Here is a 27,831-nt window from a genome sequence, read left to right on the forward strand (position 1 = left end):
AACCTGAAAACTGCTGCTTATCCATTTCACAAAACTTTATCCATCTGAATTTAACCAAGTGTTAGAGTCCGATTATAATCTGAATCCTGCAGACTTGACCTGGTTTTATAATCAGTGTTTATAGAGAGTAAAAAACTGTTAGGAATTAAAAACCTAAGAGGACAAAGTTGGAAACCTTGAATGTACTCTGTTATCAAAACATCATGCTTTTACTAAAATGCCAGTCTTTTCATAAAAACTGTCTTTTTCTACCTGTGTGTACTGTAGAGGTATTCAGCGGTGTCTCTGCGCAGCATCACTACTGAGGTGCTGAAGGTGCTTAACGCCACAGAGGAGCTGCTGCAGGAAGCCGAGGGGGAAGACAACACCCGGCACTCCCCCACCTTCCTGCCCCCCAACACTGACCTCAACAAACTGGATCAGCAGTTCTCCAGACTGGAGGAGAACGTATGTTTGGTTTCATCTCAGTTTACATTGTATCTCAAAACAATAAACCTTTGTTTGTCTTACATGAATCCTACTGTTAAAAAAAATCCATAAAAAGTTAAAAATGTAGTGTCTATTAGTACATACAGTCTTTGAGAGATCACATTCTACACATTTTCAGGTTGATATACACTTTGGGTTTCTCTTCTCTGTAAAATACCTTATTGTAAAGTGAAGCCCTGTGCTGTGCTGGACATGCTTCAGGTGTACGTGACCGCTGGCTCGGTGTACAGTCTGGAGGCGGAGCTGAGTGACCTCGAGGAGTGTGCCAGGGGAATCTGCAGCTCCACATCCGACATGGAGCTGTCCTTCCTGGAGGAGCAGGTGGCATCAGCAGCTGCCAAGGTCCAACAGTCTGAACTACAGGTGGGTAGAAGCTGCACCAATGCACCAATTTGAGATGTAAAGTGGAACATTAAGAGATTAGAAAACTGTTCTGCTTCTCATCATTAGACTTGTATACTTACCAAGGCTCCATGTTGGAAAAGGTTTTTCTTCTGGGGTGGCAAATGAAATGCTACTTTGTCACTGGACAATTTGGACTGAGGGAGATGTTGGAGGACAGATCAGGAGGTCACTGACACACTGGCAAAACTTACTTAAGAAAACTGACGTCTAATTACACTACTATAAGCATTTTTAGCTCCCCCCCCCCCCCCTTTTTTAAACAACACTTACTTTTTTACTGATGTTGATATGTATATAAATCTCTGTTCCATATATATCAAACCTGGGTTATTGTGATACGTTGGTGCAGAGTCTTTAAAAACGTGAATGAAAACACTGCAGTCATCGGTCACTGTGTAACTTGTTTGCGTTACTGTTGCTGTAGATTTGTGACATCTCTGCAAGAATCGCAGCGTTGAAGAGCGCAGGCCTGGAAGTGGACTCACAGTCAGAGTCACGCTTCACTAAGACCAAGACCATTCCAGTCATGGTACAATGCCTGTATTCGTTTTCATATTATTAGAAACATACTTATCAGATTCACTGTAACTAATGTTTATATGTCAAACACCATGTGCACAAATAAAAAACACAAATGTTTTTTTTCCCACAGCCAGTCACCTTGGACTCATCAAGACAACTGAGGAGGCGACTACCTGCACCGCCAGTGAAGGGTAAGTCACATTATTTGACTAAAAACAATGACAAGAACGATACTAGTATTTTAAAGTACATACAAAATACATTTTAAAGTTAGTTTGGTATTTTGGACACATTAATGCATATTCCTTTTCCCGTTTGTTTGATTCTCTCTCAGATCATAAAAACGATCACCTAAATGACTGATCCAGGATCATTGCAGTACCTCCAACACAGCAGTGCCTTTCCCCCTGTGACTCTGCAGCCTACAGGCCGGTCTTAAATGATCCATATAGATACCATTTGCCTTAATTTAACCCTACACTTAACATGCCTCAAATAAGACAGAACAATAGTATTCTGTGTAGATTTTGTGTAGATGTGTGGTATGTCACTGATAATACAGCAGATCATTGATTCTAGTATCATCTTGTCAGAAATGTTCAGTAAATGAAATGACTTTATTTTCAGATTAGAGGCCAAACAATGAAATTTTAGCAGCATTAATTAACCAAATAAAAAGACAGAGCAGATGAACCTCAGATATTTAAATGTCACAACAAGAAAATCACTAGCACTTGACTTTTAGATTTTCAAACAAGTAGATAACTCTGGTGGAAATATAATACACAGTATGTGTAAAAATAATTCAACTTTTATGGACTTCATTTTAACGCCATTAGTTGTATTTAACTTTCTGATGAATAAAGTTATAAAAATAGAGTTTTTACTGTATATCATAAATATACAGATTACATATACATGGGAACAATAATAGCATGTTAGAAAAGTTGGGAGACTGTGTCATGTGTGAAATTAATACTATAGATAAATTAAACCTGTATTTATCTTGGTTGTGTATGTTGTAGTGTACATATTTGTACAGCAAAGCAATCAGTAAATGCTGTTTTCTGCCTTTATTTTTGAGTACAGAAAATAAAAAAATATCTTGAGTTGCAAACAGATGTTGTGCTCTCGGATGAAAAGCACTGAACACACTGTGTACCCTGCCTGCCCCTAGGTGTTATGGTGAGGAATTTATACTGTATTTTTGAGATGAGGAAGTGACACCCAAATATGACATTCCTCCTTGTGAAGTAGGTGTGGGAACGAAAAACATCGGCCGTCTTTGAGAGAAATCTCAAAACAAACATTCTGCAGTAAACGAGTGAATGACCTGAGCAAAGAAAAAACATCCAAGTACTTTTTTCCATTGAGTGAAAACAGTTCTGTGGCTCACAGAGCAAACACAAACATGAAGCCAGACTGTTGCATAAAATCTGTAGTCAGTTTCCTCCTCTGTCTTTGAATGCTTGGATCCTGTCCTGAAAATAAATCTGAGCAACAGCTTAGGTGAGAAATGCATCAGCATTCAAAGAAGGAACACTAACTCACATCATATAATAAGAGTACCAGCTCTGTCCCAAAGGTCTTGTGGGAAACGTAGTTTTGGTCAGGAGCTCTCTGAGAACAGGAAGCGCTCTCTCTGATCGGGGACTATGAATCCTTCTTTCTGTTCGCTCTCTCTTCTGTCCGACATGACAAAAGACTGTTTGGGGTCGATGACCACTGTGCTGTCTCTGTCCTGTCCTGGAGCCTCCACCTCAGCGTACGAAGGCCGACCGGACCCCCGCCTGAACTTCATGATTGGCCAGTGGGTCGGCCGTCGCTGTGGGGGGAGGAAGAAAGGAAAACTGAAACACAAGTGGGACTGAAAAAGGAAACTTTGGATATAGCATAAGAAAACAAAAAGTTATTATTAAATCCATATAAATTATTTCTGATCCAAACTCGTGAAAATGATTGATTACCCATTTTGACACTTGATTTTGATGCTGCTAAAGAAAGTAGTGCCCCCTGAAAGTTGAAGGGGTCGCCAACATTTAAGAATCGAGTATCCATACAAGGTTTTCTGGTAATCTTGCAGTTGTGGTCAAAATGTCTGGTAACGCTTCCTTTTACGGTACTGTAATAACCATGTATTTACATGGTAATTACAAGGTAAGTACCATGTAATAAGGGAGTAGTAACTGTGAAATTGCCATGTAATTACAAGGTAACTATATAGGTAATTACCTTGTACTTTTAAAGTAATTGCCAAGGGTAATTACCAGGCAAATACCAAGTAACTACCTGGTAATAAGTATTAATTACTGGATAATTTGTAATTATATACCAACTATTTTGTTAATTGCCAAGTACTTACTAGGTAATTGCCAAGTAATTCCTTAAAAAGTACCTGGTAACAGCCAGGTAATAAGAAGTAATTCCTCAGTATATATAAAGTATTTATATGGTAACTATGTGATTAATTACTAGGCACTCACTAAGTAATTATTATATTATTTCCTAACAACCACATATAATAATTAGTAATTACTGGGTAATTACTGGGAGTAATTAGAAGGTAATTGCATAGTAATTAATAATGTACTTGTAACTACCCTTTAATTGTACCTGACAACTACAGAGGAAAGCTATGTAAATACACAGTAAGTACTGTGAAATTAACAAAGAAATGATTATGACACTACCAATTACTTGACTAAAAGGTGTAATTACCAAGACATCATAAGTTTCTACTAGATACTTACCATGTAATTACTAGGAAATGAAGAGTATTTACACCATGTATTTTCCTAGCAGTCAACTGGTTTTTACTACTTACCTGGTAACTTCTTAGTATTTACCCAGTAACTACAACATTTACCTGGTAATTACAGTTGAACTGTACTGTAAAAGGAAGTGAGGCCTGTTTCCATGCTATTATCTGGTAATTACTCATTTGTTACCCAGGAACTACAGAAATACCTACCTAGAAAGTACCTAGTTATTAAAGTGGATTTGTACTGTAAAAGGAAGTGAGGCCTGTTTTCATGTTATTAACTGGTAATTACTCATTTGTTACCCAGTAAATAGAAAAATATCTACCTGGAAAGTACCTAGTTATTAAAGTGGATTTGTACTGTAAAAGGAAGTGAGGTCTGTTTCCATTTTATTACCTGGGAATTACTCAGTATTTAGCCCGTAACTAGGAAACTATCACATTACCCAAGACACTTGGACTGGAAATGCCGCAAAACCGACCAGTGTCTATGATACAGTGTCAGAGTACACTGATACAGTTACAGAGTCTGATTCTCCCCCTGAACAGCACACTGTATCTGTCAGGAGATAAGAGTTCCCATCAAAAACCACCATCACCAGCCATCAAACTACATTAAGATTGACACTTCCTCACTCAAAACACCTCGCTGTGACAGATATGCAAAAACAAGTGAGCTGCCAAAGATAAACATTTGAATCAAATTCTTATAAAACAATCTCAGAAACAGTGCAATTTTTTAACAGTCAGGCACTTTAAAAAAAAAAAAAATCAGAATATGCTTCTTTTTCAATAAATAAATAAAAATAAAATAAAAACATCAGTGATAAATAATAACTATAAATAATAATTACTAAGTAAACAGTCCCAGTCTTGGGAATTCACATCACCATGTGTCTGGCCCCAAGCACTGGTAAGGCTTTCCACTTTTTGGTCTCTGAAAAGTGTAACATGTAAAATCCCTCCTGTAAAGCAATGGCTCCAACGGTTAAACTTTATGATAAAAAGAACAGGTATTTGGCATTTGTCCGGGACACAAAACTAGTCAAAACAACAACGTATTAACTCTAACTGTGTGTGTGTGTGTGTGTGTGTGTGTGTGTGTGTGTGTGTGTGAATTCACATCATCCTGTGTTTCCTGCAGACTGGTCTGGCCCCAAGCACTGGGTGGGCGTTTTTCAGAAACCAAAAGGTGATTTTAAGGACTTTAAGACAGTGCAGACACTGGTTGATTCTTCACTTTTTGGTTTCTGAAAACACCCACCTAGCACAAGCACCCACATGGGCCAGACCAGTCTGCAGAAGACACATGATAATGTGATATCACATGGCTGGTGCTTCACCAGGCCCCCTCATTTCGGCTTACACTTTGTGACATGCTCTAATGTCTTTAAACAAGCGGCCTAAGATGCCCTCCCTGTGCTCTTTCCCCAGCCACTGGTTCCATTCAATGAACTTCAAGTTCATCTTGAGAGCACTTTCGGATAGGTTCCCCCTGTAGCGGTATATGTTCTCCTTACAGCTCCTCCATGCACGCTCAATGTGTTGTGTATGAGCACCATTCCCAGGGTGAACAAAGTACCGCTGATGATTCACCTGGTAGTGAATATATCCATCCCTGGCCAACCTGTCGTATGCACGCCAACAATCACTGATTATTTGGCTTCCAGGTCTAACGTATTTGAGAATTATCGGGTGCAAGATTCTCCTCGATCGGTTTTCTACAAGTTTCAGCACCGGGCGTCTACGGGACCCCTTGACCTCCATCATCCCGAATACCCAGGACCTCCGTCGCCAGGTGTTGCCACGTCGTCCACGTCCATACTGAAAATAAACAAAATGTCATGCTTAATGGCATTTCTGCACCATTTCTGAATGTTCCAATTAAATTTAAATACATAAATAAAATACATTTATTTGGGGACAATTTTGAGGGTCTTCTATTCAAATTAACTGCCCCCACATGGCATAGTTTGAGACATGGATCAAGAGGTGGTATATGAATGTAGTCATGGATAATGTCAAAGAAAGCCAATAATGCCCCTGATTTCTATATCTCACATGCCCAGTACCTGCAAGACTTTTGTCTGAAGACAATGAAGAACAGACTCACTGTTCTTCACACAACATTTTAGCAGCTAAATTGAAGCACTTAAAGGATCCATTTATATTTTCATAACATTCTGGCAGTTACATCACCATGGAGATTAACCTTTTATAGGTTGTAGATTTTTTGTTTTTGTTTTTTTTTCCCTTCTTTTTAAGATTTGTTTTTGGGCATTTTTGCCTTTATTGGATAGGACAGTAGTCTGACAGGAAAGGGGGAGAGAGATGGGGGGAGAAGTGTGGCAAATGTCTGGCTCGGGAATCGAACCAGTGATGCCGCCTGGGCATCACAGCCAATATAGAATGTGCCTGGACCAGTAACCCAGCAGGCACCCCCCAATCCAACCCTTTGATGCCTATGTTTAAAACCCATTGTCCCTGTTTTAGTAGCGTATAAAACCTTACTTTTCTTTTGTGTCGAAACTTGCTCTCGTCTATTGCGACGAACGCTGTTCTCCCTCCGATCCTCATCTTCCAGTTTCTCTCCATCCGCCTCACAGCTTTACAGCATATTTCACGGAGTAGGGTTGTCACCCTGGTGAGAGACTTGGGGCTTCCACACACACCATCTTCTATCATGTCCACATGTCTTCGCCTCAATCCTTGTGCCAAGCTGAGCCAAAAAAACAGAGGACAACTGCTATCAAAATATTAGCTACAGGGATAGGATAGTTTTGTAGACAGGGAGGGGTCCTTATATAAATAGGTTGTTGCTACAATATCCATTGTGCATATTGTAAATGTTGGGATGGATGAACGTGCATGATTTCTTTAGAATGTGTACTCTATGTCAATGGTTCCAAAACATTGGGTCAGAACCCATTTGTGGGTCGCGAATAAATACATGGATCCCCTAATTATTGTTATTATTTCAAAACCTTTTCAAAAACATTCTTCAAAAAAGCATATGTAAGTTTTCATGATTTTAAAAAACAAACAAGCACTGATTTCTCATTAACTTCCTTAATACATGAAAGAAAACTAAGACTCCATAAATTATATAACCAATAGAAGTAGTAAAAATAGCTGATCTACAAGTTCACATTGCGGTGTGAACACATTCAGTAAATCTGCTATGTTCATAAGTTTGCAATCTGGGCAAATATAACTTGGCTTTTGGATTTTGAGATACAAGGTTTGGGGACCACTGCTCTATGTAATATGTCAGTATGCATTTGGCTATTCATGTTAAGAGACACTGTTTACATGTGGTATTTGCATGTACTGTATTAGGTCTACCTGATTGGAATGGTCAAAGCTAAAATGAAACGCACAAAATAATCAATTATTGCGTAACAAAATACAATTACACAGCTTATGAGAGAATGAGAGACCATTTGAATTGAAGTGAGGGAGAGAAACATCCAACCTGTGCATAATCTGCATCCATGATTGTAATGGGATGTGTGATCCAGAGAAAATGGATCCATCTCTGATGGACCTTATTATTGCCCTGCCCCCATGTGATGACCTTCTGCAGCTCCTGTAAAATAACATACCACACCTGTAAATATAATTTTAAGTAGTAACATAGATTCTCAAGAGTATATGAGATTGTAAACATGGTCATGTCCCTTGTTAGGAGGAAAACATTTACCCCTTACATCTACATAAACGTTCATATTGAAATATAGAGTGTTTAACCCCCGGCCACGGAATGTTACAATATTGTACACTCCCACGGGACTACTCGCATCTAAAAAGAAATATAATCTGATGTATGGCCATTTTCTGTTCTCCATTTACTTTCAACAATGAGACTATAGATTAGGAGGTGTATTGCACACTGAAACATTGTAGCTTTTTTTTTTAGAAAAAATATATAAATAATATAAATATAAATAAATAATATATATATATAACAATAAAGATGATAATAATAAGATAATGATCATCACTTACCACCGATATCCATCTTTGTTTGTGTTTGTTTTTTTGAACTTCATTTGCCTGTGGCAAACTGGGCATCTTTTTTTACTGGCCAACAGCCTCTCCCTCTGAAGCCACCGTATCAGAGGTTTTCCGCCTTGTGCTGTATTTTGCAGGAGTTTTCTTATTAAAGTCATGGTTGACTTCTTTTTAAAGAAATTGCCTTCTTCTTAGTTAAAAAAAAAGGATCTCAATTGAAACAAATAAGCTCAGGCTTAATAGTGCAATCTTCTTACTTGACCTGAGTAAGATGCAAACTTATAATAAACCTATCAATCAACCTATCAATCAATCAATTAATCAATAAATCAGTGCCTACTCTGCCTGCCTACCTACACAGTAAGAAGCTTGACCTGCTCGTGGCGCTTTTTTGCTGGCGCTCCTATCTTCGCGGGCTATTGAACGTCTCCAGAGCGTAATGACGTGTACACATGCGTATGCAACGTCACCAACGTGAAGGCGAAACAGAACCTCCACCACTCCTACGCGAGTCGTCACAGAAACCCGCATTCTCCCGGTGTGTGCTCCACTTTCCCAACCACGGAAGAAAAACACCTTGGTAAGTGACACATTTACCTGAGAAATAATTGTAACATTAACAGTTAATATAATCTGACGGTGGTTTGCATGCCATGGTTGCTAACGTGAAAATGGATAAAGCTAACAACATTGGGGAAAGTTGGTAGGCTAGGCTAGATCTGAGCACTGGGCCGACTGTTCTAGATTGCAGAAGGCCTGTTAATGCGAGGTTAATTTATTCGTGTGTAGGGTTCAGTGTTGGGTAGTAACGCGTTATTAGTAACGCCGTTACTTTTTTAAGTAACTAATAACGTAACGCGTTGTTTTTTTTTAAATCAGTAACTCCGTTCCCGTTACCAAACACTGCGTTACTCCGTCCCTTTCCGTTCCTTTTGGTGAGATTTTACAGCGGCACACACTTCCCATGACATTTCAGCGATCAATAAAGTTTCATTGAATTGAAAGAACAGAGCACATGTGAGAAACAAAGCGCTTGGTGGCCGCCCTCTAGCGTCCCACACGTAATCAAACACGCTCCATGAAGAGGACTGGGTCAGAGCAGGGCATGACGGCGAGCTAAGGTAACGTTAGCTAACGCAGCATCCGAGACCAAAGCTGTGTCCCGGTTCAGGCTGCAGACCCTGAACTGGGACACAGCTCCAGAGTCACAGCGAGACACACTTCACCCACTCCACCCGAGCAGCTGCGGTATTGGAGTCCGACAGACGGACGTCTGAAACGGTAAACACAGAGCGACCGCTCTGGGTAAACACAGCTGATCGATCGAGAGAAAAAACAACAACCGCTGGAGTGAATTTATTTCGGTCATTGAATGTAACTCGGTCAAAATAAGACGTAGGCCTATCCTCAATTTTTTTTTTTGCAGTTCAAGCTGCTGTACATGCTGACATCATGCATCATGATGGTGATGATAACATTTAACAGATAAAAAACACGTTTTTTCATCAGCATCAGTAGCTACAGAACTGACATGAGGTTAGAGGGGAATTCATAACCTTTATTTAATGGGAGCATTAGAAAAAAAAAACTTTTAAAGTAACAGAAAAGTAACTTTTTCAGTAACGCATTACTTTTTGGTTTAAGTAACTGAGTTACAAACTGAGTTAACTAGTAACTGTAACTAGTTACTATTTTTGAGTAACTAGCACAACACTGGTAGGGTTTTACAACCCTGTTAACTCCGCGGGTGCGCCGGCGCCCCCACGCGACATCGTCGGTATTTTGCAGAATATCTCGGGAACCACACAACAAAACTTAATGGGAAAAATTGCTATCACGAGCTTACTCTTTGGCCGATCTGTCAAGAGCTCGGGGCAATTCTAGCCTTTCGAGAAGGTTTTCAATCCAGCCGTTAAATGCGGCGTTTTTCCGGGAACTTCGCACGTGAATTCTACTGTGATACCTCCGTGATAAGTTCATTATTCATTACATTTTGTGATTAAAATGTGTAAATTTGTTAGCGGACCTCCAAATTGATGCTTGAGGTAAACGATGATGACTTCCGGTTTCTCGACCAATGATTCGGACCCCCAGGGGGTTTTCAAAAGAGCTTTGGAGATTTAAGTGAAATGTTAAACATTGTTATTTCACCTGATTTATTTATTTCTGCGGTTACAATTCAAAACATATAAACATGACCCTCTTTTATTACTTCAGTCTATATTAATGCCTATTATATATTTTGTGTTTATTGTATTCGAATAGAAGTTCACAATGTTAGCATGAAAATTAATTTTAAAATGAATATATGTAAATTTTCCCGATTCCAATTCAAAAATAGTAAAAAAGAAAATAATTCAGGATACAAATTAAAAAATGTCAAAAGAAATAGCTGATCTACTAGCTTAAAACGCGTCAACGGTATATGCATTTGAGTGACTGAAAATATTCATGTGGTTAATGTAGATCAAACAAAAATGACAAATATTTGGTGGCCCCCCTGTAGTAACTGTGACGGCCCCCTAGGGGTCCCAGACCACTTTATGAGCCATAAATCAGCTCAGAGTTGATTTATATATCATACTGTATAACAGATACAGCTTTGTTTAATTATTTTAATTTGGTTATTTTACCCAACAGAGTCATGTCTCAAATACAAACCCGAAGAGGGAAAAAAAGAGAGGATTACAAGAGGAAGACTTTGCCAGTCGAACACAACTTGGAGGAGGTGGAGTCCGATATCGGAGGTAAGAATTTTATTCCCAGGTGGGATATAGATTGAGTCCCTGCGACATACTAGCATCATGTCCAGGGGGTGGACTTGTAATGTACACAAAGCTGCCTCATGCTGAAGAAACAGGAAATAGGCTCCTGCCCTATGGGCCTTCTGGCTTGGCAAGGCTTAGTTACAAAGCTTTGTCTAACTGAAATAGAATAGCCTATGACTGTTAAAACATCGAAACAAATACAATTCTAAGTATTTAATACTGCGCATCTTTTTCAGTTGAAGAGGTTCGAGGCGGTTCTTGTGGAACCATGGAAAAATTCAAGTCGGACTTGAACCAGCTAAAGGGAGAGAACCGGCTCCTCAAAGAAGAGATTCGTCTCCTTAAGGAAGAGAACAGACTACTAAAACAGGAGCGGGATCTCCTAAAGGAGAAGTCTCTTTCCTCTGAGGCCGGTTCAAAAGGTAACTAGACTGTTCCTCCCAAAACCTACATGTCAGGCTCAAACTACCATTTAAAGCAGGGGTTTTCAGCTGACTTTGACCCAGGGACCACCATTCTGACTAGGAGCAACCTGGGGACCACCACTATTGTCAGGTGGGTCCATCATAGACCCATCCAACAATATGGATGTTGTCCGTATATTGTCCGTTCTCAAAACATTTTATTACCAGAAAAGAGCAGTTTTATCATTCTATCACCTGCAAACAAGAAAAAGAGAGTAGCAAATTGAACTAAAAGGAAAATTTAAAAAGGAAAAGTCTTTTCAATGAATGCATGGCCAGGGACCACCTGCAATGCCTCACCAGTTGAAAACAATCCGTGTATCATTTGTTCTTTCCATTTTCAATTGGAAATCAAAAATCAAAAAATGAAAAAGTGACAGATTATTTTGTTTTTTGTTTTTTAATCAAACACGAAATATGAAAAAATGTCTGGTTTTTCATATTTCAATTTTAGGCTCAGATCAAAAATACGAAATGGAAAAACGGGCAACAGGACAGAATTTGATTTTAATATTTAATTGGGTCGGGTTTACGTCACCCGGAAGTTTGGCGATATCAAAGAGACACAGTTACAAAGATCATTCATAGTTTTCATAGACGTGATCTGCGGAGCTGGAGGGTAAAACATCGGCTCAGCGACAAGACCGGACACTGCAGAGCATCAACTATGAAGACTTGTCCTAAGACACAGTGTCAAGTTTTGAGCGATCACATCCAGCTCTCGTCGCTGTTTTATTTTTTTTCGCCAGTAGCCTATTTCAGTCACTGAAACAGTTCCTGCCTTTAAGATTTCCAGTTAACTTTAAACATTTAGGCAAGGCTTTATGGAATCATGTCTTCTAAATTCTACTACTCCATTAATGAATCTGTTACCTACACGTAGGGCCTTGCCATCAGTCAGTGGTTAGGGTCAGTCCCCTGTCACAAAAAAATACACACTTGGGCACCAGTGGGCCGCGGGTGCGCTGCCGGAGTCACCCTACCACCGGGCCTAACAAGTTTTCTGGGGGAAACCCTGCTTTCTAATTTATGTAATTTCTTTAATTTTTCTCATATTTATTCATGAAATAAAATTGCTATCACTGCATTCTTATTTTTATTTTTTTGCTCTTTGGTTCACTCTTTATATATTTGCTGACTTTAAGGTTCACAGAATAGGATCCATGACCTTGGTGAGTCCTCCGACTCTTCTGAGCCCTCCTTTGAAATAAAGAAGGCTGCCAAAAAGAGAAGAAGGAAGCCAGCATCGTCGTCATCATCATCAGATGAGGACTCCCGAAAGAAAAAGTCAAAGAAGGCTTCGTTTGGAAAGCGAGGTATCTGGGAAAATAAAGATTTTCATATTGCTTCTGTAACAATGCACACACAAACAGTGCTTTTGCTTACATCAGTGGTTATCAAAGTGGATTTCAGGGACTCTGGGTTTACCTTAAGCGTTCTAAATCGACCCCTAAGAGTATACCTCTCTTATAACTCTTGACACAAAACTCTGATGTACAGATGGAACCAAATGAGCCATAACCAGTCCATTTGTGCACTGTCAGAGTTAAGGGGGGGACCTTGAATTTTTAAATTTTACATCACACTGCAGCATGAAAATGCACTGATTTATTAAGTGACCCCAAAATTTGGTAAATGTTCCCCTTTTTTATCGACTACAGTGTATTATGAAACTGTTATGTATAGACTATCAATTAAACCCTGAAGTGAAAAAGAATAGTTTAAATACTGATCATCATGTATACTCGGATTGTACAATATATTTGTAATTATGATTGTGTTTTTTTCCCTTTCTTTTTTTTTTCTTCTTTGATCTGTCTTGTAGTCGGTAGCCCAGAGGATGTGGTCCACCGTTATAAGAAGTTGGTGAGGATGTATAAGAGGACCAGGAGCATCCCAGAAACCTGTAGGGCCTTTGACTTGGACCGCAACACCATCGCAGGGACTGCGGTTATCGCAGATGTCCTCATTGCCGGAGAGGGTGGGGATTTTGGAGAGCTGCCCATAATTGCTGAAAAGCAGAGTTTGGCCAGCTTTGCCAAAGTATGCAAGGCATTTTTGGATGCAAACCCCACCCTAAAGGTGAAAGTGGATAAGATGAGGAAGGACAGTGAGCTGCTCAACATCACATACAAATTTCAGAAATGAGGGGGCCTGGTGAAGCACCAGCCATGTGATATCACATTATCATGTGTCTTCTGCAGACTGGTCTGGCCCATGTGGGTGCTTGTGCTAGGTGGGTGTTTTCAGAAACCAAAAAGTGAAGAATCAACCAGTGTCTGCACTGTCTTAAAGTCCTTAAAATCACCTTTTGGTTTCTGAAAAACGCCCACCCAGTGCTTGGGGCCAGACCAGTCTGCAGGAAACACAGGATGATGTGAATTCACACACACACACACACACACACACACACACACACACACACACACACACACACACACACACACACACACACACACACACAGTTAGAGTTAATACGTTGTTGTTTTGACTAGTTTTGTGTCCCGGACAAATGCCAAATACCTGTTCTTTTTATCATAAAGTTTAACCGTTGGAGCCATTGCTTTACAGGAGGGATTTTACATGTTACACTTTTCAGAGACCAAAAAGTGGAAAGCCTTACCAGTGCTTGGGGCCGGACACATGGTGATGTGAATTCCCAAGACTGGGACTGTTTACTTAGTAATTATTATTTATAGTTATTATTTATCACTGATGTTTTTATTTTATTTTTATTTATTTATTGAAAAAGAAGCATATTCTGATTTTTTTTTTTTTTTTAAGTGCCTGACTGTTAAAAATTTGCACTGTTTCTGAGATTGTTTTATAAGAATTTGATTAAAATGTTTATCTTTGGCAGCTCACTTGTTTTTGCATATCTGTCACAGCGAGGTGTTTTGAGTGAGGAAGTGTCAAAGTAATGCATTCATCTTAATGTAGTTTGATGGCTGGTGATGGTGGTTTTTGATGGGAACTCTTATCTCCTGACAGATACAGTGTGCTGTTCAGGGGGAGAATCAGACTCTGTAACTGTATCAGTGTACTCTGACACTGTATCATAGACACTGGTCGGTTTTGCGGCATTTCCAGTCCAAGTGTCTTGGGTAATGTGATAGTTTCCTAGTTACGGGCTAAATACTGAGTAATTCCCAGGTAATAAAATGGAAACAGACCTCACTTCCTTTTACAGTACAAATCCACTTTAATAACTAGGTACTTTCCAGGTAGATATTTTTCTATTTACTGGGTAACAAATGAGTAATTACCAGTTAATAACATGAAAACAGGCCTCACTTCCTTTTACAGTACAAATCCACTTTAATAACTAGGTACTTTCTAGGTAGGTATTTCTGTAGTTCCTGGGTAACGAATGTGTAATTACCAGTTAATAGCATGGAAACAGGCCTCACTTCCTTTTACAGTACAAATCCACTTTAATAACTAGGTACTTTCCAGGTAGATATTTTTCTATTTACTGGGTAACAAATGAGTAATTACCAGTTAATAACATGAAAACAGGCCTCACTTCCTTTTACAGTACAAATCCACTTTAATAACTAGGTACTTTCTAGGTAGGTATTTCTGTAGTTCCTGGGTAACAAATGAGTAATTACCAGATAATAGCATGGAAACAGGCCTCACTTCCTTTTACAGTACAGTTCAACTGTAATTACCAGGTAAATGTTGTAGTTACTGGGTAAATACTAAGAAGTTACCAGGTAAGTAGTAAAAACCAGTTGACTGCTAGGAAAATACATGGTGTAAATACTCTTCATTTCCTAGTAATTACATGGTAAGTATCTAGTAGAAACTTATGATGTCTTGGTAATTACACCTTTTAGTCAAGTAATTGGTAGTGTCATAATCATTTCTTTGTTAATTTCACAGTACTTACTGTGTATTTACATAGCTTTCCTCTGTAGTTGTCAGGTACAATTAAAGGGTAGTTACAAGTACATTATTAATTACTATGCAATTACCTTCTAATTACTCCCAGTAATTACCCAGTAATTACTAATTATTATATGTGGTTGTTAGGAAATAATATAATAATTACTTAGTGAGTGCCTAGTAATTAATCACATAGTTACCATATAAATACTTTATATATACTGAGGAATTACTTCTTATTACCTGGCTGTTACCAGGTACTTTTTAAGGAATTACTTGGCAATTACCTAGTAAGTACTTGGCAATTAACAAAATAGTTGGTATATAATTACAAATTATCCAGTAATTAATACTTATTACCAGGTAGTTACTTGGTATTTGCCTGGTAATTACCCTTGGCAATTACTTTAAAAGTACAAGGTAATTACCTATATAGTTACCTTGTAATTACATGGCAATTTCACAGTTACTACTCCCTTATTACATGGTACTTACCTTGTAATTACCATGTAAATACATGGTTATTACAGTACCGTAAAAGGAAGCGTTACCAAATGTCTTGCTCTCAGTTCAACCAGTCAGTTAACACTCTGCGCTGATTGGAGGTCATAACCCACCAGTTTGTTGTTTATCAGCTGTCAATTAACTAGAAGAATGTAATGTGGATATTTTTTTCATTTAAAAGAAATCATGGCTCCAAACACAAATGGTTTGCTTGTTTTGTTTTTTTGTTTTACCTCAAAGTCATAACACACTTCTCTGCTCCTGCTGCTTTCCCTGAGGTTTGTTCAAAATACTAATAAATAATAATAACTTTTATTTGTAAGTGCTTTTACAAATGCTCAAAAACAATCAACACTGTAAAAAGCATAACATAAAGCAAAGTCAGAATTAAATAAAATTTAAAAAACAGCAATACCAGATTGGAAATGTGTGGAAGCAGTTCGAGGTAGGACGCTGATTTGGTTTAAAAGGATCTGTGTGGTTGCTGCTTTTTTTCTTTAAATTGCAAAGGAAGATGAAAACCTAAAATGAAAAACTCTGGTAACTTGAGGAGTTCAGTTGTTCCAGACGGTTTGTACCAAGTTAGACACTGACCTCCATGAAGAAGAGGCTGGCGCTGGAGGTGGGGTGGTTGTACACATAAAGGGACAAGAGGACGGCTGCTGCCATGACGACCATCGTCAGGATGATGCCTGCCAGGAGACCGATCTGCAGCCGCTCCTCATTGTCTCCTGCGCTCTCCTTGTCTCCTGCTGTAGAAAGGTGAGGGTCACACGTTGGTGAGTCAGACAGGTGATGCAGTTTGAAAGTTACAAAACCAGGTTAAATAATCAAGTTTTCGCCCGATACTAAAAACACACACATCAAGTTGCAGTGTTATGAGCTCTTCCATAGATCATTTATCAACCCAGATGCTCAGTAAAGCAGATAACAATAAATGACTTACATGCTTCTTTGATGTGCAAAGAAATCTCAGTGTTATCTAGAAAAACAAAACAAAAACATAATGACATTCACTTGGATGTTTATATCTGCATTCATTTTTATTTGTTTGTCCTGTGACGATATGAAAAACATCTCAGGATAAAAAATAAAAAAAAGCGTGTCCAAGACACCAGTTACATTTTACTAATAGTTTAGTAGCTTTTTGAGCACGTTATGTGATTACAGTAGTTCTTTAAGTCTGCTTTGCTTTTGTTTGAGTAGGACATCATATTCCTTTCATGTTACAAACAATAGCTACTACAGCCAAAAATAACAGACCACAGTGATGCACATATATCCAGTCGTCCCTCAGTAGCTGAGGACACTATGCAGTATTTAACATGGCACTGTATACGCTTAGCTATGACCTAACAGAGGCCTGGGAAATAGCTGACCACTTGACCCCGACACTCTCAGGCCTTACAGAACTCAGCCGGTGTGGAAACTGTGCACAACAACAAACACTAATCCATGAGAAGGAAATGACGCCTGTCCTGTCCTGAGCTGTTATCAGTTCACTACAGACGACTTGTCCAGCGTTTGCCACCTTACCTTCTGCAGGTTTGCTGGTCGGGGGCTGTGGCGTGGATATTATTCTTCTGCTTGTGCTGCTGTGTGTTGAGGGGTTGGTGGTGATGGAACTCCTGCCAGTGGGGGAGGAGGTCATGCTGGAAGTCCTCTGCTGCTGCACTGTGGTCGCTGTAACGGGAGTGGTCGTATGTGTCAGCTGGCGAGATGTGGAGTTGGTGACGTCTGTTTTCCGGAGACACCGGGGATCCCGTCTCTGGACAGAGAAGACAGATCGGTATAATCTTCTTTTGTGCAGAAATACTGAAATATGATTCAGTCCTATCTTAAACTTTAACTCTACAAACATTTAGTAAAATGCAAAAGAACCTCCTCCGGGCAGCCGAGGTCAACCCAGTCCTGCCGGTTACGATCAAAGCCACTGGAGCATCTGAGGAAGGAAGTACATGTGACTAATGCATAGAGAGTATGGAGAGCTTAACCACAACTTCTTCATTTACAAATATATAATGACTGCTTCGTATAGATTGTATTTACAGTGTTTGATCCAACCGGAAAGAGTTTTGCAGTTGGATTACTTTATTTTTGTTAAATTAAACTGATCTGAATAAATGGGTGGGTGGACAATCATCACTTACACTGTAATTACTATTTATATTTATACTCGAGAAGTAAGAAAAAAGACATTAAAACAAGTATTACTCATATTGTTGCTGCCCTCGGCCATGATTTTCCAAGGATGTGTATTATTATAAACATTTAGCCATTATTAAATGACATTTAGAGGAATGTGCAGCCCTCTCAGTGGTGTGCACTCTGCATGCTTTTCCAGTTTACCTTTGTAGCCGACTGCACCAACTGCAGTTAAAGCCAATCTGAGAAGTGACACATGGACCACAGCTGGAGAACTGGAGACATGCTGAGAATAAAGATGAGAGAAGAGTCAAGAGGAAGGGACGGCTTTGGCCTCAGAAAATACAACCTGAATGCATTTTGACAGAATGTCTTGCAGGGTAGAGCTCACTTGAAACAGCTACTGTTATCAGTTTCTGGATACTTTCTTGTTTTACTTTCTTTTCTTTCTTTTTTACTAACTATTACTAACTATTTCACTGTCTCTGAAAATAAAAAGAATTAGGTTTGCCAGTGAATAGTGCACAGACAATATTTTCTGCTATCTATTATTAAGTGGATAAACTTACTAGGGAGAGGAATCATCTCCACAGCTGTAGAGTTGGAGATTTTGGACTTGAAAATGTCAACTTTGTGATACTCATAGATGGTTCTCCTTCGAACATCTGGAGCATGTAAAAGAAAGATGTGAATAGATGTGTAAATCATTGATGACTGTATTTCGGTTGAATAATTTGGCTAATTATAGTATTTTTTTAATAAAGATTTTATAGGACAAATCTATCACTTACTAGGGATCTGCTCTATGTCATGAAGAACTACAAAAGCATCTGATAAACCCACTTTGACGGGATGATTCTCAGTGCTGATTTCACTGACGTCAACAGGAATCTATAAAAAATAAAGAGCTGATTAAAATAATTTAACATTAAAACCGAACCACAATGTAAAAAGGGGGAAAAAGTCACCTCTTTGTATGCAAACACAATCCGTCCGTCGCTGTGCAGAGCAGCCTGGAATGTGAACGTTCCCAGACCGACGTCCTGGAGGTGAATCTGGTTCCACTGAACCACCAATGCCGTTCCTAAAGGGAAGACATGAACACACACCACACTTATATTTATTCCATCCAAAATTAAAAATCCAAAAGGGTTGTGAATAACTGTTTTTCTAACCATTGTCAAAGTAAAACACGGTGGAGTTTTTCGAAAGACTTGGGTCAAAGTCTGCCATCAGGGGGGCGATGTACTGAGTGGCTGTGAGCATCCGGTGGATTATATCTCCAGTGTAGATGAAACCTGGAAGAGACAAACATGCAGAGGTTTGAATAGATACTTAATTTGGGTAGGAAAAAATTTAAATAAAGAAAAGAATCAAAGGAAAGCTGTGATACAGGTGTGTTTCCTTAAACAATGACATAATTCATCATGAAATAATATAAACAATATGTGTAATAATACAAACATCAATTATTTTATATTTGTGGCACAAAATGAGATTAAATACTCAACGTTAGAAAATACTTCATGTGACTCACCTCCAGTTGCCACTGTGATTTCTTTGAGTATATGACCATAGAAAGGAAAATCAAAGGAAAGATTCACTCTCTGGAAGCAAATATAAACAAAGTGCAATCAGCTGTATGGTACAGATGATTAAACACCACTATACAGCATGTAAGCAAGAAAAATTAAGTAAATTCGTTATAAGCACCAATGCAATCTATCCTAGAAGCAGCCAACTGCTTTGATGAACAATTCTTATGTAAGTCAAGTTTAATTCAGCAGCTAGGGTTTGTGCAAAAACAGCAACTGTGCCATTTATTCATTTGCTGATTTCATACCTCAGCCTGCCTGTGGGAGCTGGACAGGAAGCCACGGACCTTCGCCTCGTCTTCCTCCATCTCGTCAACGTTCACCCACAGCTCTTTACTGGCTGCATCTCCAGGGCCGTAGATTTTAGATGTGTAGTAGGCGTGATCGTTGTCCTGCCAAAAAAATATAGGTATGGGTATTTATTATCCTTTATTAGAACCGTTTATCATGTAAATAGACAATGAAATGAAAAAAATAATACCACAATCTGTGTGGAGTTGTCATGTCCCTCCTCCATAAGCAGGTCTGAGGCGGACTCCTCTGGTTGGTACCGGTCTCTGTAGTGGTCTCTCTTACCTGCAGCCCAGCCCGGGCCCCCAGACCTGGGCCGGGACACCCACCTCCTCTCCCTGGGCCTGTGACTCCCGATGTTTACATGTAGCTTTCCCTCTGGAGACGGCGGTCCTTGTGCATCACTACGGTAGACTCCTGAGGAATCAAAGACAAAGGGCAGGGGGATAAGGAGGGACAAGGATTCACACTAACAACATGAAGTCTAATGCAACACAGGTACTACTTTAGATGCCTCACAAAAAGTCACAACATTTATTTATATATAAAGCTTTAACTGGAAGAATGCCATCATGTATTACCTCCTTGCTAAATCAGTCTCATTCTCAACTTACTCAAGTAACTGGTTGACACTCAAAATTACATGGACAAACACCTCATTTGGAAGAACTGCTTTTGGTTTTTCTGCTGCGTCCACCTGGAATAACTGACAACTGACATTAAAATTACAGACACTTGTGTCTTCGGGTCAGTTTAAAACTATGATAACAAACTCCTCTGTCTATGAATGTAACTGTTTTAAATTAATGTCACTGTCTTTTGTGTTTTTTATTATTATAAAATGTATGCTGTGTTGCTGTCTTATCTGTACAGTATATTGTGTTGTAAATATCTGTCTTGACTCTCCACATCATTGAAAACGAGGGCTCTCAATGATTCTCGAGATTTAATAAAGCTTGGGGGAAAAAAGGAAAAATTTCACACAAGTTTTGTGTTAGATATTATATTTTTTCAACAACCATAACGCTACTGAAGAGGGAAACCTGCATGTTAAGGGATGCTAGATGTGCACATGTCCCTGAACATCTCAGACATCAGTTAACTAATCCCTGCATCTTCTCACATGAAAAATTCCTCATCATGTGCCATATGGCAAACAGTGGCTGGGCCCCCGTCTGTCCATCCGTCGTTCTGGCTCTCCAGTGACAACAGTGCGCCCTAATTCCTCTCTTCACAGCAGAGGGTGAAGACATGCTTCACATTCTTCACACCAGCAGGTCCAGGACCAGCCATGTGAGGCAGGGGAGCAGTGGGTGTTGTGTCTATATTTCTCTCTCAGGGTGGCCTCACAACCGTCCACCTGTGTGTCGGTGTGACGTGCTGCATAATCTGACCAGTGGTGCCGATGTCAACACAGAGCAGTAACTAAATCACTGATTGTAATCACTGCTAACTTGAATTAAATAAGGCACAGTAACTTTATATTTATCGTTTAGGATTAATACAGTTTATACATTCCAGCACAAACAACCAAAGCTGCAACAGCAACACACCTGCACCCGATTACACCTTTAATTATTAGGCTACTTCCTATCAGGGTCTTCAAAATAAAATCTCAGTGTGATGGTTGGAAGTAATCAACACTTATAACACACAAAAAACTATTTTAAATTGAGTGGTTATTATTCCTTGTTCTGTTTTTATTTTATTATAGTGTTTATGATTAACTATATTGTATTTTTACAACTGTACAGCACTTTGGTCGACTAAGGTTGTTTTAAATGTGCTTTATAAATAAACTGTGACGTGACTTGACTTAAACTGTGTTTGTGTGTTACTGTGTTTACTTGCAGAACAGAAATGTAATAGGCCTAACACTTTTTACATTTTAGTACATTTTATCATCATGATTAACATAATATGGTCAAAAGTGGAACCACATTGTTGCACAATGAGTAAAACCTAGGTTACCAGCAAATCCCTACACTAACAGCATATATGACGCAGTAAAATTACAGGAGCTAGAATTAATATAGGTTTGGCATTTATGTAGCTGGTTATATTTCCATTGAATATAAAACTGACGGGATTAAGTAAAAACAAAAACAAAAAAAACAATAGTAGCAAATTATATTTTCCTCTTCAAATCTAGTTTATGTTTCTTTTTAGCTGCAATACTTGTGCAAAATGACCTGCCCACAAACAACATGCAGTTCTATGCAGCTTTACTGTTGATTTCTTGTGACTCACCGTTGGCAGATTTTAGCTTCATGAAACTTATTTGAAACTGGACAACGATGACGAGTCCGGTGATGAGATGAACCTTTGTCTTTGTCGCGGTCACCGCCATCATGTCCGTCCTGTCTGTCCGACTCCTTCAGAGCGCAAGGAAACTCATGAATGGACGCAAAGTGTTCAGACCTCAACGTCTGTCTCACTGCTGGGAACTGTCAAATTAAAAACAATTATATTTTAAAACGCACACACTCGTGTAATTAAGAGAAAAACAGCACTTTGCGAGCCTAACTGTTAGTGTTGCCCAATATTTAAGTTGTTAACATATCAATATCCGCGTAGGCTAATTTCTTCTTTTAATTGTCCGCAGACAACTGTGCGCCACTTCGGCCGCAGTGGAATAAACTTCGCTGTTGATGAGAGACAGTACCAGTAGGGATGCTGCCTTCAAGTGCTGTCGGAGTTTCCCAAATCATACACCCAAAAAGAGCATGTTATTAATAGTATTGATTTTAACGTGTTCAATTACTGTTATACATTTTATGAAGGGGTGACCAACTAACTAAATGTGCTAATTTAAGTGAACTACAAATTACGTTCATGTCATAGGCCTAATGCATGTTTCTGATTGAAAAGATTCCCTTATGTAGGCTATTAATCCACCTGGAATCAACACCTGCAACAATGAGTGTTGTTAAAGTTCAATCATCAAACAAATACATTGGATTTATAATGTAATAGGCCTAATAATAAGTTCACCGTAGTTGCTCGGCCTTATAAATTTGTACAGATTGCCAGTGAAGGTAGCAGAGCTCCCTGGTGTACATCCAGTATTTTCCCACTAGATGTCGCTGGATCATAAAAGCTAGTTCACCTCAATCTTGTGATTTATCCGTATATTGAATATCTTTGATTTAATGTCAGGACCTGCTTGAATCCTGCAATATTTTTGTATTTGCACAAAAGCATCATTAAATTTATACTTAAATGCCTACACTCTATGGAAGATTATATTTATATAAGTCATATTTATTTATAATTAGGATTCTTCATGTGTGAGAAACAGAGCTTTGTTTTTGGTCATTTAAAAAGGTGATTGTGAAATGCAATCTGCCCACACACAGGGCAGAATCCAGTCTACAATCCAGTCTGACAACATTATTGTCATGAATAACATTACTAATGCCCGACGGGACAATCCCTTCAAGTCAAATATTTCAACCCCATCAACCTGTGAATAGCAAAACGTGGTGCCAAAAACGCACACTTCACAAACCCAACCCACTCACCGCTTTGTTTGGAGTCACACCCTCAGAAATATACACCACTAATAAACAAAAGAGAGCAATAGCATTCTGCAGCCTTATAACTCGTAGGGTGATCTTAATGAACTGGAAATCTAATAAATGCCCGCCCTTCAGGAGATGGATTCAGGAGGTTCTATCTTTGCTTCAGTTAGAAAAGATAAGACATACACTAAACGGCTCTTGTGACGCATACACCAGAGTGTGGTCTCCTTTTATTGATTATGTTAAGAAGTTTATTCTCTAACTAATCATATTATTTTGTTATTTTCAATCTGTCTGACTAGTCTTTTGATGTCACACTTTTGCAACATTGGATCCACTTTTTTTTTTTTTTTCCTCTACTCTTGGTCCCAAGGGAGGGTATGTGGGAGGGCACTAGTATGGGATTATTTTCACAAGATCTGATATCTTGTATCTTGTATTTTTGATTATTCGTTTGTTTGTATGTTTGTTATTCTTATATAACTGAAAATGCCTTAAATAAAGTTGTTAAAAAAAAACAACAACGCACACTTCAGCAGTTCATTCACTTATCTGATGCACCTCCTGGAAAGACAGGCTTAATAATTCTTAATATGAATAAACCACCAACTCCTGAGCGTTATTAGTGCCTGAACAGATTTGTTTACAGGGTGTATCTAAAAATAAATGTATCCCCATATACGTATATATACATATATAGCTGTGTGCAAAGTGTGAAACGTGATCCTGAATGAAACATTAGACATTACAGTATTACGGTATATTTTTTTAATGCAAGAATGCAATACCCACAGATCAGACAAATTCTATTGGATGATACAGTGAAGAAATAAAAACAGCAGAAAAATGTCAGGAATCATGACAATACAAGAGCACTTCAGGCCTATAACGTGACAAAAGACCGAATAGTGTTAAGGAACCAGTTTTAAAAAACCTGTTCCCTGTATTATAAATGGCAACACAAGCAGGGTGAAGAAAGAATTGAACCATGAGCCAATATTGTTTCTAAACATACAAAGTGTCTCTTGTGTCAAATTTTTAAGCTGCCGACTCGATGCATCTACTGAAGGAATAAATGGATGGAAAATACAAATAAGCTTTTTAGTGAAAGGTGTTACATGTGCATTTTGACATCAAAAATCATTATCACACTACATCTGAAACACTAGAATAAACACTAAAGGACAAAGTTGTTTCTGGTTCACTTTTCTGAAGTGAATTGTTTATCTTTTGTGCTATTAAATAAGTTAAGTCAAAGATCGAACCGGCCAATACAAGAGTGAAGATCAAATAATTGGATTTATGGGCACTGCAGATTAATCAACAAGATATTATGTGTTGATGGCAGGCTGATCTGAGTGTTATTGATCGTTTCATGTAACCCTGCAAGAAAGCGATCAAGAGCTTTCCCATGTAGTTGTACTATTTAATTTAAGTCCTTTGAAAGCGTCATCTTAGCACCAATGATAACACTTGCATTAACAGGATATGTTTGTAATTTGTCTCGATTACAACAGGATATCAAAATTATAATGATTTATCCATGTACGTAAATGCTACTGACGGCACCTTAAATTAAACACTTATTTGTTTCATAGATGTGGGTGGAATGAAAAAAAAAAAAGACCCTCTGAAGAGCAACTTTCATCTTAAAAAGACTTCAGCACCTCAGGAGCTCCACTTCAAAGATGAGAGTGGAGTTTCCCGGGATGATGGGTGGGTATCCTTTGCTGCCATAAGCGTAGTCCGGCGAGCAGGTCAGCAGTGCCTTCTGGCCAACGCTCATCTGTGGAGGCGGTGAACAGCAAGTTGAATGAAGGAAATTGTGTGGTTTTAATATTGAGCAGCTAATTTGTATAGCGAGGACCAGCCAGCTGCTGAGATTTATGACAGATTTGTGACTTAGAAAGCGGACAAGAGAGGCATCTAGCAGCCAGGGAGGCCTGAACACATGTTGTAGGCAATGGAAAAAATGTTGAATCAAGTTTTTATAAGAGTTTGAAGAGAGAAACAGACGTGTTTGTTAATGAGATATTATTTATAGTATATAGCTACTAGGGCTTAAGCCAAAAGAGTTGACAAGGAGTGTGTAGCTTTTACTTGGTTGAGTCCGTCGGGCTCATGTTTAACAAGCACAAGCAGTCTCTACTGAAGCTGATTTATTTAAGTGGATGTCTGTTATCTAATTAGTTGAAGCCTGAAAGTCCATTGGTGTATACATAATGTACTTCTAGCAGCTACTGGGTGTATTATCAGGAACGGGAGGGGGAGTACAGGGATCTGACAACAGCCTGAGGAGAATGAAGCAACAAGAACTGCCTCTGACTTTGGACAGTTTTCAGACGGTCAATGTTCAAGGAAGGGCCACTGAGGTGGTGCACATTTATAAATATCCAGGTGTGCATTGGACAGTTAACTGGACTGGTGCCATCTACCAGAAGGGGCAGGGCCAGCTTTTGTTCCTCAGGAGGATAACAAAAGGAAACTGGGAAAGCTGGTTAAAATGGTCTATCTATCTATCTATCTATCTATCTATCTATCTATCTATCTATCTGATTGCAGGTTAATGTGCCTATGGGTGCTCTACGACAGGTGCACCGAGTATCTTAAATGTATCATCCTGTCCTTACCTGAGCTACACCTTCATCCCAACCACGGATTACTTGACCTTCTCCAATTTTGAAATTGAAGGGTTGTCCCCGGTCCCTGGAGGAGTCGAACTTTTTCCCATTGGTCAGGGTGCCTGTTCAACAACAACATGCTTGTTATGACAGATTTTTTAATTCACTCATACTCTTCACTTGTTGAAACAAAAATGACAAATGTTACCTGGTTCCAATTTCATAAATGTTAAGAGCCATTAATTAACATAACACTAAAAGGTTACAGACACTTATAAGAACATTACTCCTACATTCTGACATCTTATAAGCAAACTGATTGATTAAATAGTCCAGATCCTCGATAAACGTACACCATTTAGGTGCAGACCTACACCCTGTGATAATGATTGCATAACTGCTAAATCCTGAGTATGGTGGTGGTAGCATCTTAACCACAACACGACTTAGTGTTAAATGTACTACAAAAGTGAAAAAATAGGTACAATTTCATCGATTTAAAAAGGGAACAGTGGGACGATATTGTGGGATAGAGACCATCGCTGGCTCTCGTGGTTTTTCATTCATGTTGCAGGAAGCGCAGGGAGCCCGTTAGCTCGGGTTAGCTTAGCACAGTGGGTGGACATGAAGGGAGGCGGCTAGCCTAGCCTAGCCTGACGGTTGATTTACTACCTCGGTGTTAGAGAAATATAATATAATCATATGAGCTGTACAGCTTTGTGGGGGCTGTTTGGCAGCTGTAGGGCAAAACCAGGCTATCAGTTTCAACACCAAATCCAGTCGATGCCAGGCTAAATATACGTTAAGCTAAAATAGGCTAAGCTAGGCTAGGCTAACGTTAGGCTAACCGCTGTTACGTTAGCTTCATTCACACAAGTGGCACCGATTTCCTCGTTTAATTCTCAGATAACGCGACCAAATATATTTCCAAACTGAGTGAAAAAACAAAACGGAAACCCTTATCTGTTGGGATTCCGTTTTAAATCGATAAAAAAGTGTAAATCTGAGCAGCTAACTCTATATATAGCCTAACGATGAGTGAAAGTGTCTCACCAACGTAGTGCACGGAAACGTTCTGTCCTTTCTTCGGGAAAGTCCTTCCTAAAATGGGAGGAAAAACGCTTCATTTAGAAAATATATAATATAATATTACACTATCGATTCATCGCGATTAAAATTAATGAATCCTCACCGTCTCCGGGGGTGATGGTTTCAATCTGCACTCCCATTGTTGCCGTCTGACGCTTCCCTGCTGCAGCTCCGTGTGTCTACGTGCTCGGCTCAGTCACATGTACTGGGGTCGGCCTGGCCCGCTCCCTATAACATGTCTCACATGCTCCGCCGAGCTGGTCGGGCTTAAAGCAATGGCTCGCCCTATAACTGCATTGCATTGACTTGCAAGTGCAAATAATGCCCCCTTTTTCCCCCGAGCTTGTTTGGGTGTGTTGTTGAATCTCCATGTCGGTGCCTGCCTGGTCTGGAAGTAGAAGAGGGGAAAAATGTGAATGAGAACCAGGAGTGAGAGTTGCAAGCAACAGCCCAGCCCTGAGTTTAATTCCCCAAATTCAACATGCATGCTAAATTACAGGCCAATAGAGACATGTTATGTAGCCTATTCATGTTGTTCCATATCTCTCACCTGGATTTTTATCTATCAAATTAAACTAAATCGTGACATCTAATACAAACTGTGTCTGCTATTAAATGGAGAGTGTTATGTCTGCAACACAAATATATGATTTAGTTTCAAACTAAAGGAATTTTAAATGTTACAATTGTCTGACTGTGAGATATTCTATACTGAAGCTTTAAAAAAATATATTTTAACAACTGAATT

At 39.1% G+C, this 27,831-nt stretch overlaps 3 protein-coding genes across 3 annotated transcripts in view; 1 reads left to right on the forward strand and 2 right to left on the reverse strand.

Annotated features, from left to right (window-relative positions):
• myripa (myosin VIIA and Rab interacting protein a) overlaps positions 1-2,256 on the forward strand; it is a 30,054-nt gene extending 27,798 nt beyond the window's left edge. Inside the window, exons 12-16 of the mRNA XM_083991289.1 lie at positions 268-447; positions 691-852; positions 1,319-1,423; positions 1,547-1,607; positions 1,751-2,256. Of these exons, the coding sequence (XP_083847415.1) occupies positions 268-447; positions 691-852; positions 1,319-1,423; positions 1,547-1,607; positions 1,751-1,779 (537 nt within the window). The 3' untranslated portion in view covers positions 1,780-2,256. The remainder of the gene's footprint in view (positions 1-267; positions 448-690; positions 853-1,318; positions 1,424-1,546; positions 1,608-1,750) is intronic.
• Positions 2,257-3,025: 769 nt separating this feature from the next.
• On the reverse strand, positions 3,026-22,336 carry plxdc2a (plexin domain containing 2a; the record flags this gene model as incomplete). Its single annotated transcript, XM_083991290.1, has 13 exons — positions 22,100-22,336; positions 20,040-20,266; positions 19,807-19,950; positions 19,501-19,570; positions 19,139-19,261; positions 18,932-19,047; positions 18,755-18,854; positions 18,533-18,628; positions 18,168-18,249; positions 17,700-17,760; positions 17,355-17,586; positions 16,413-16,570; positions 3,026-3,241 (listed from the first exon to the last, which is right to left on the reverse strand). The coding sequence occupies exons 1-13, from the start codon at positions 22,200-22,202 to the stop codon at positions 3,026-3,028; spliced, it is 1,728 nt and encodes a 575-aa protein (XP_083847416.1). The 5' UTR covers positions 22,203-22,336.
• Positions 22,337-24,126: 1,790 nt separating this feature from the next.
• LOC311000852 (peptidyl-prolyl cis-trans isomerase FKBP1A-like) lies at positions 24,127-27,331 on the reverse strand. Its single transcript, XM_083991714.1, has 4 exons — positions 27,187-27,331; positions 27,048-27,095; positions 26,004-26,116; positions 24,127-25,159 (listed from the first exon to the last, which is right to left on the reverse strand). Exons 1-4 carry the CDS (start codon positions 27,221-27,223, stop codon positions 25,034-25,036), a joined length of 324 nt encoding a protein of 107 aa, XP_083847840.1. The 5' UTR covers positions 27,224-27,331; the 3' UTR covers positions 24,127-25,033.
• Between the last annotated feature and the right edge of the window lie 500 nt (positions 27,332-27,831).

The sequence above is a fragment of the Trachurus trachurus genome (assembly GCF_905171665.1).
Source record: "Trachurus trachurus genome assembly, chromosome: 17".
NCBI lineage: Eukaryota > Metazoa > Chordata > Actinopteri > Carangiformes > Carangidae > Trachurus > Trachurus trachurus.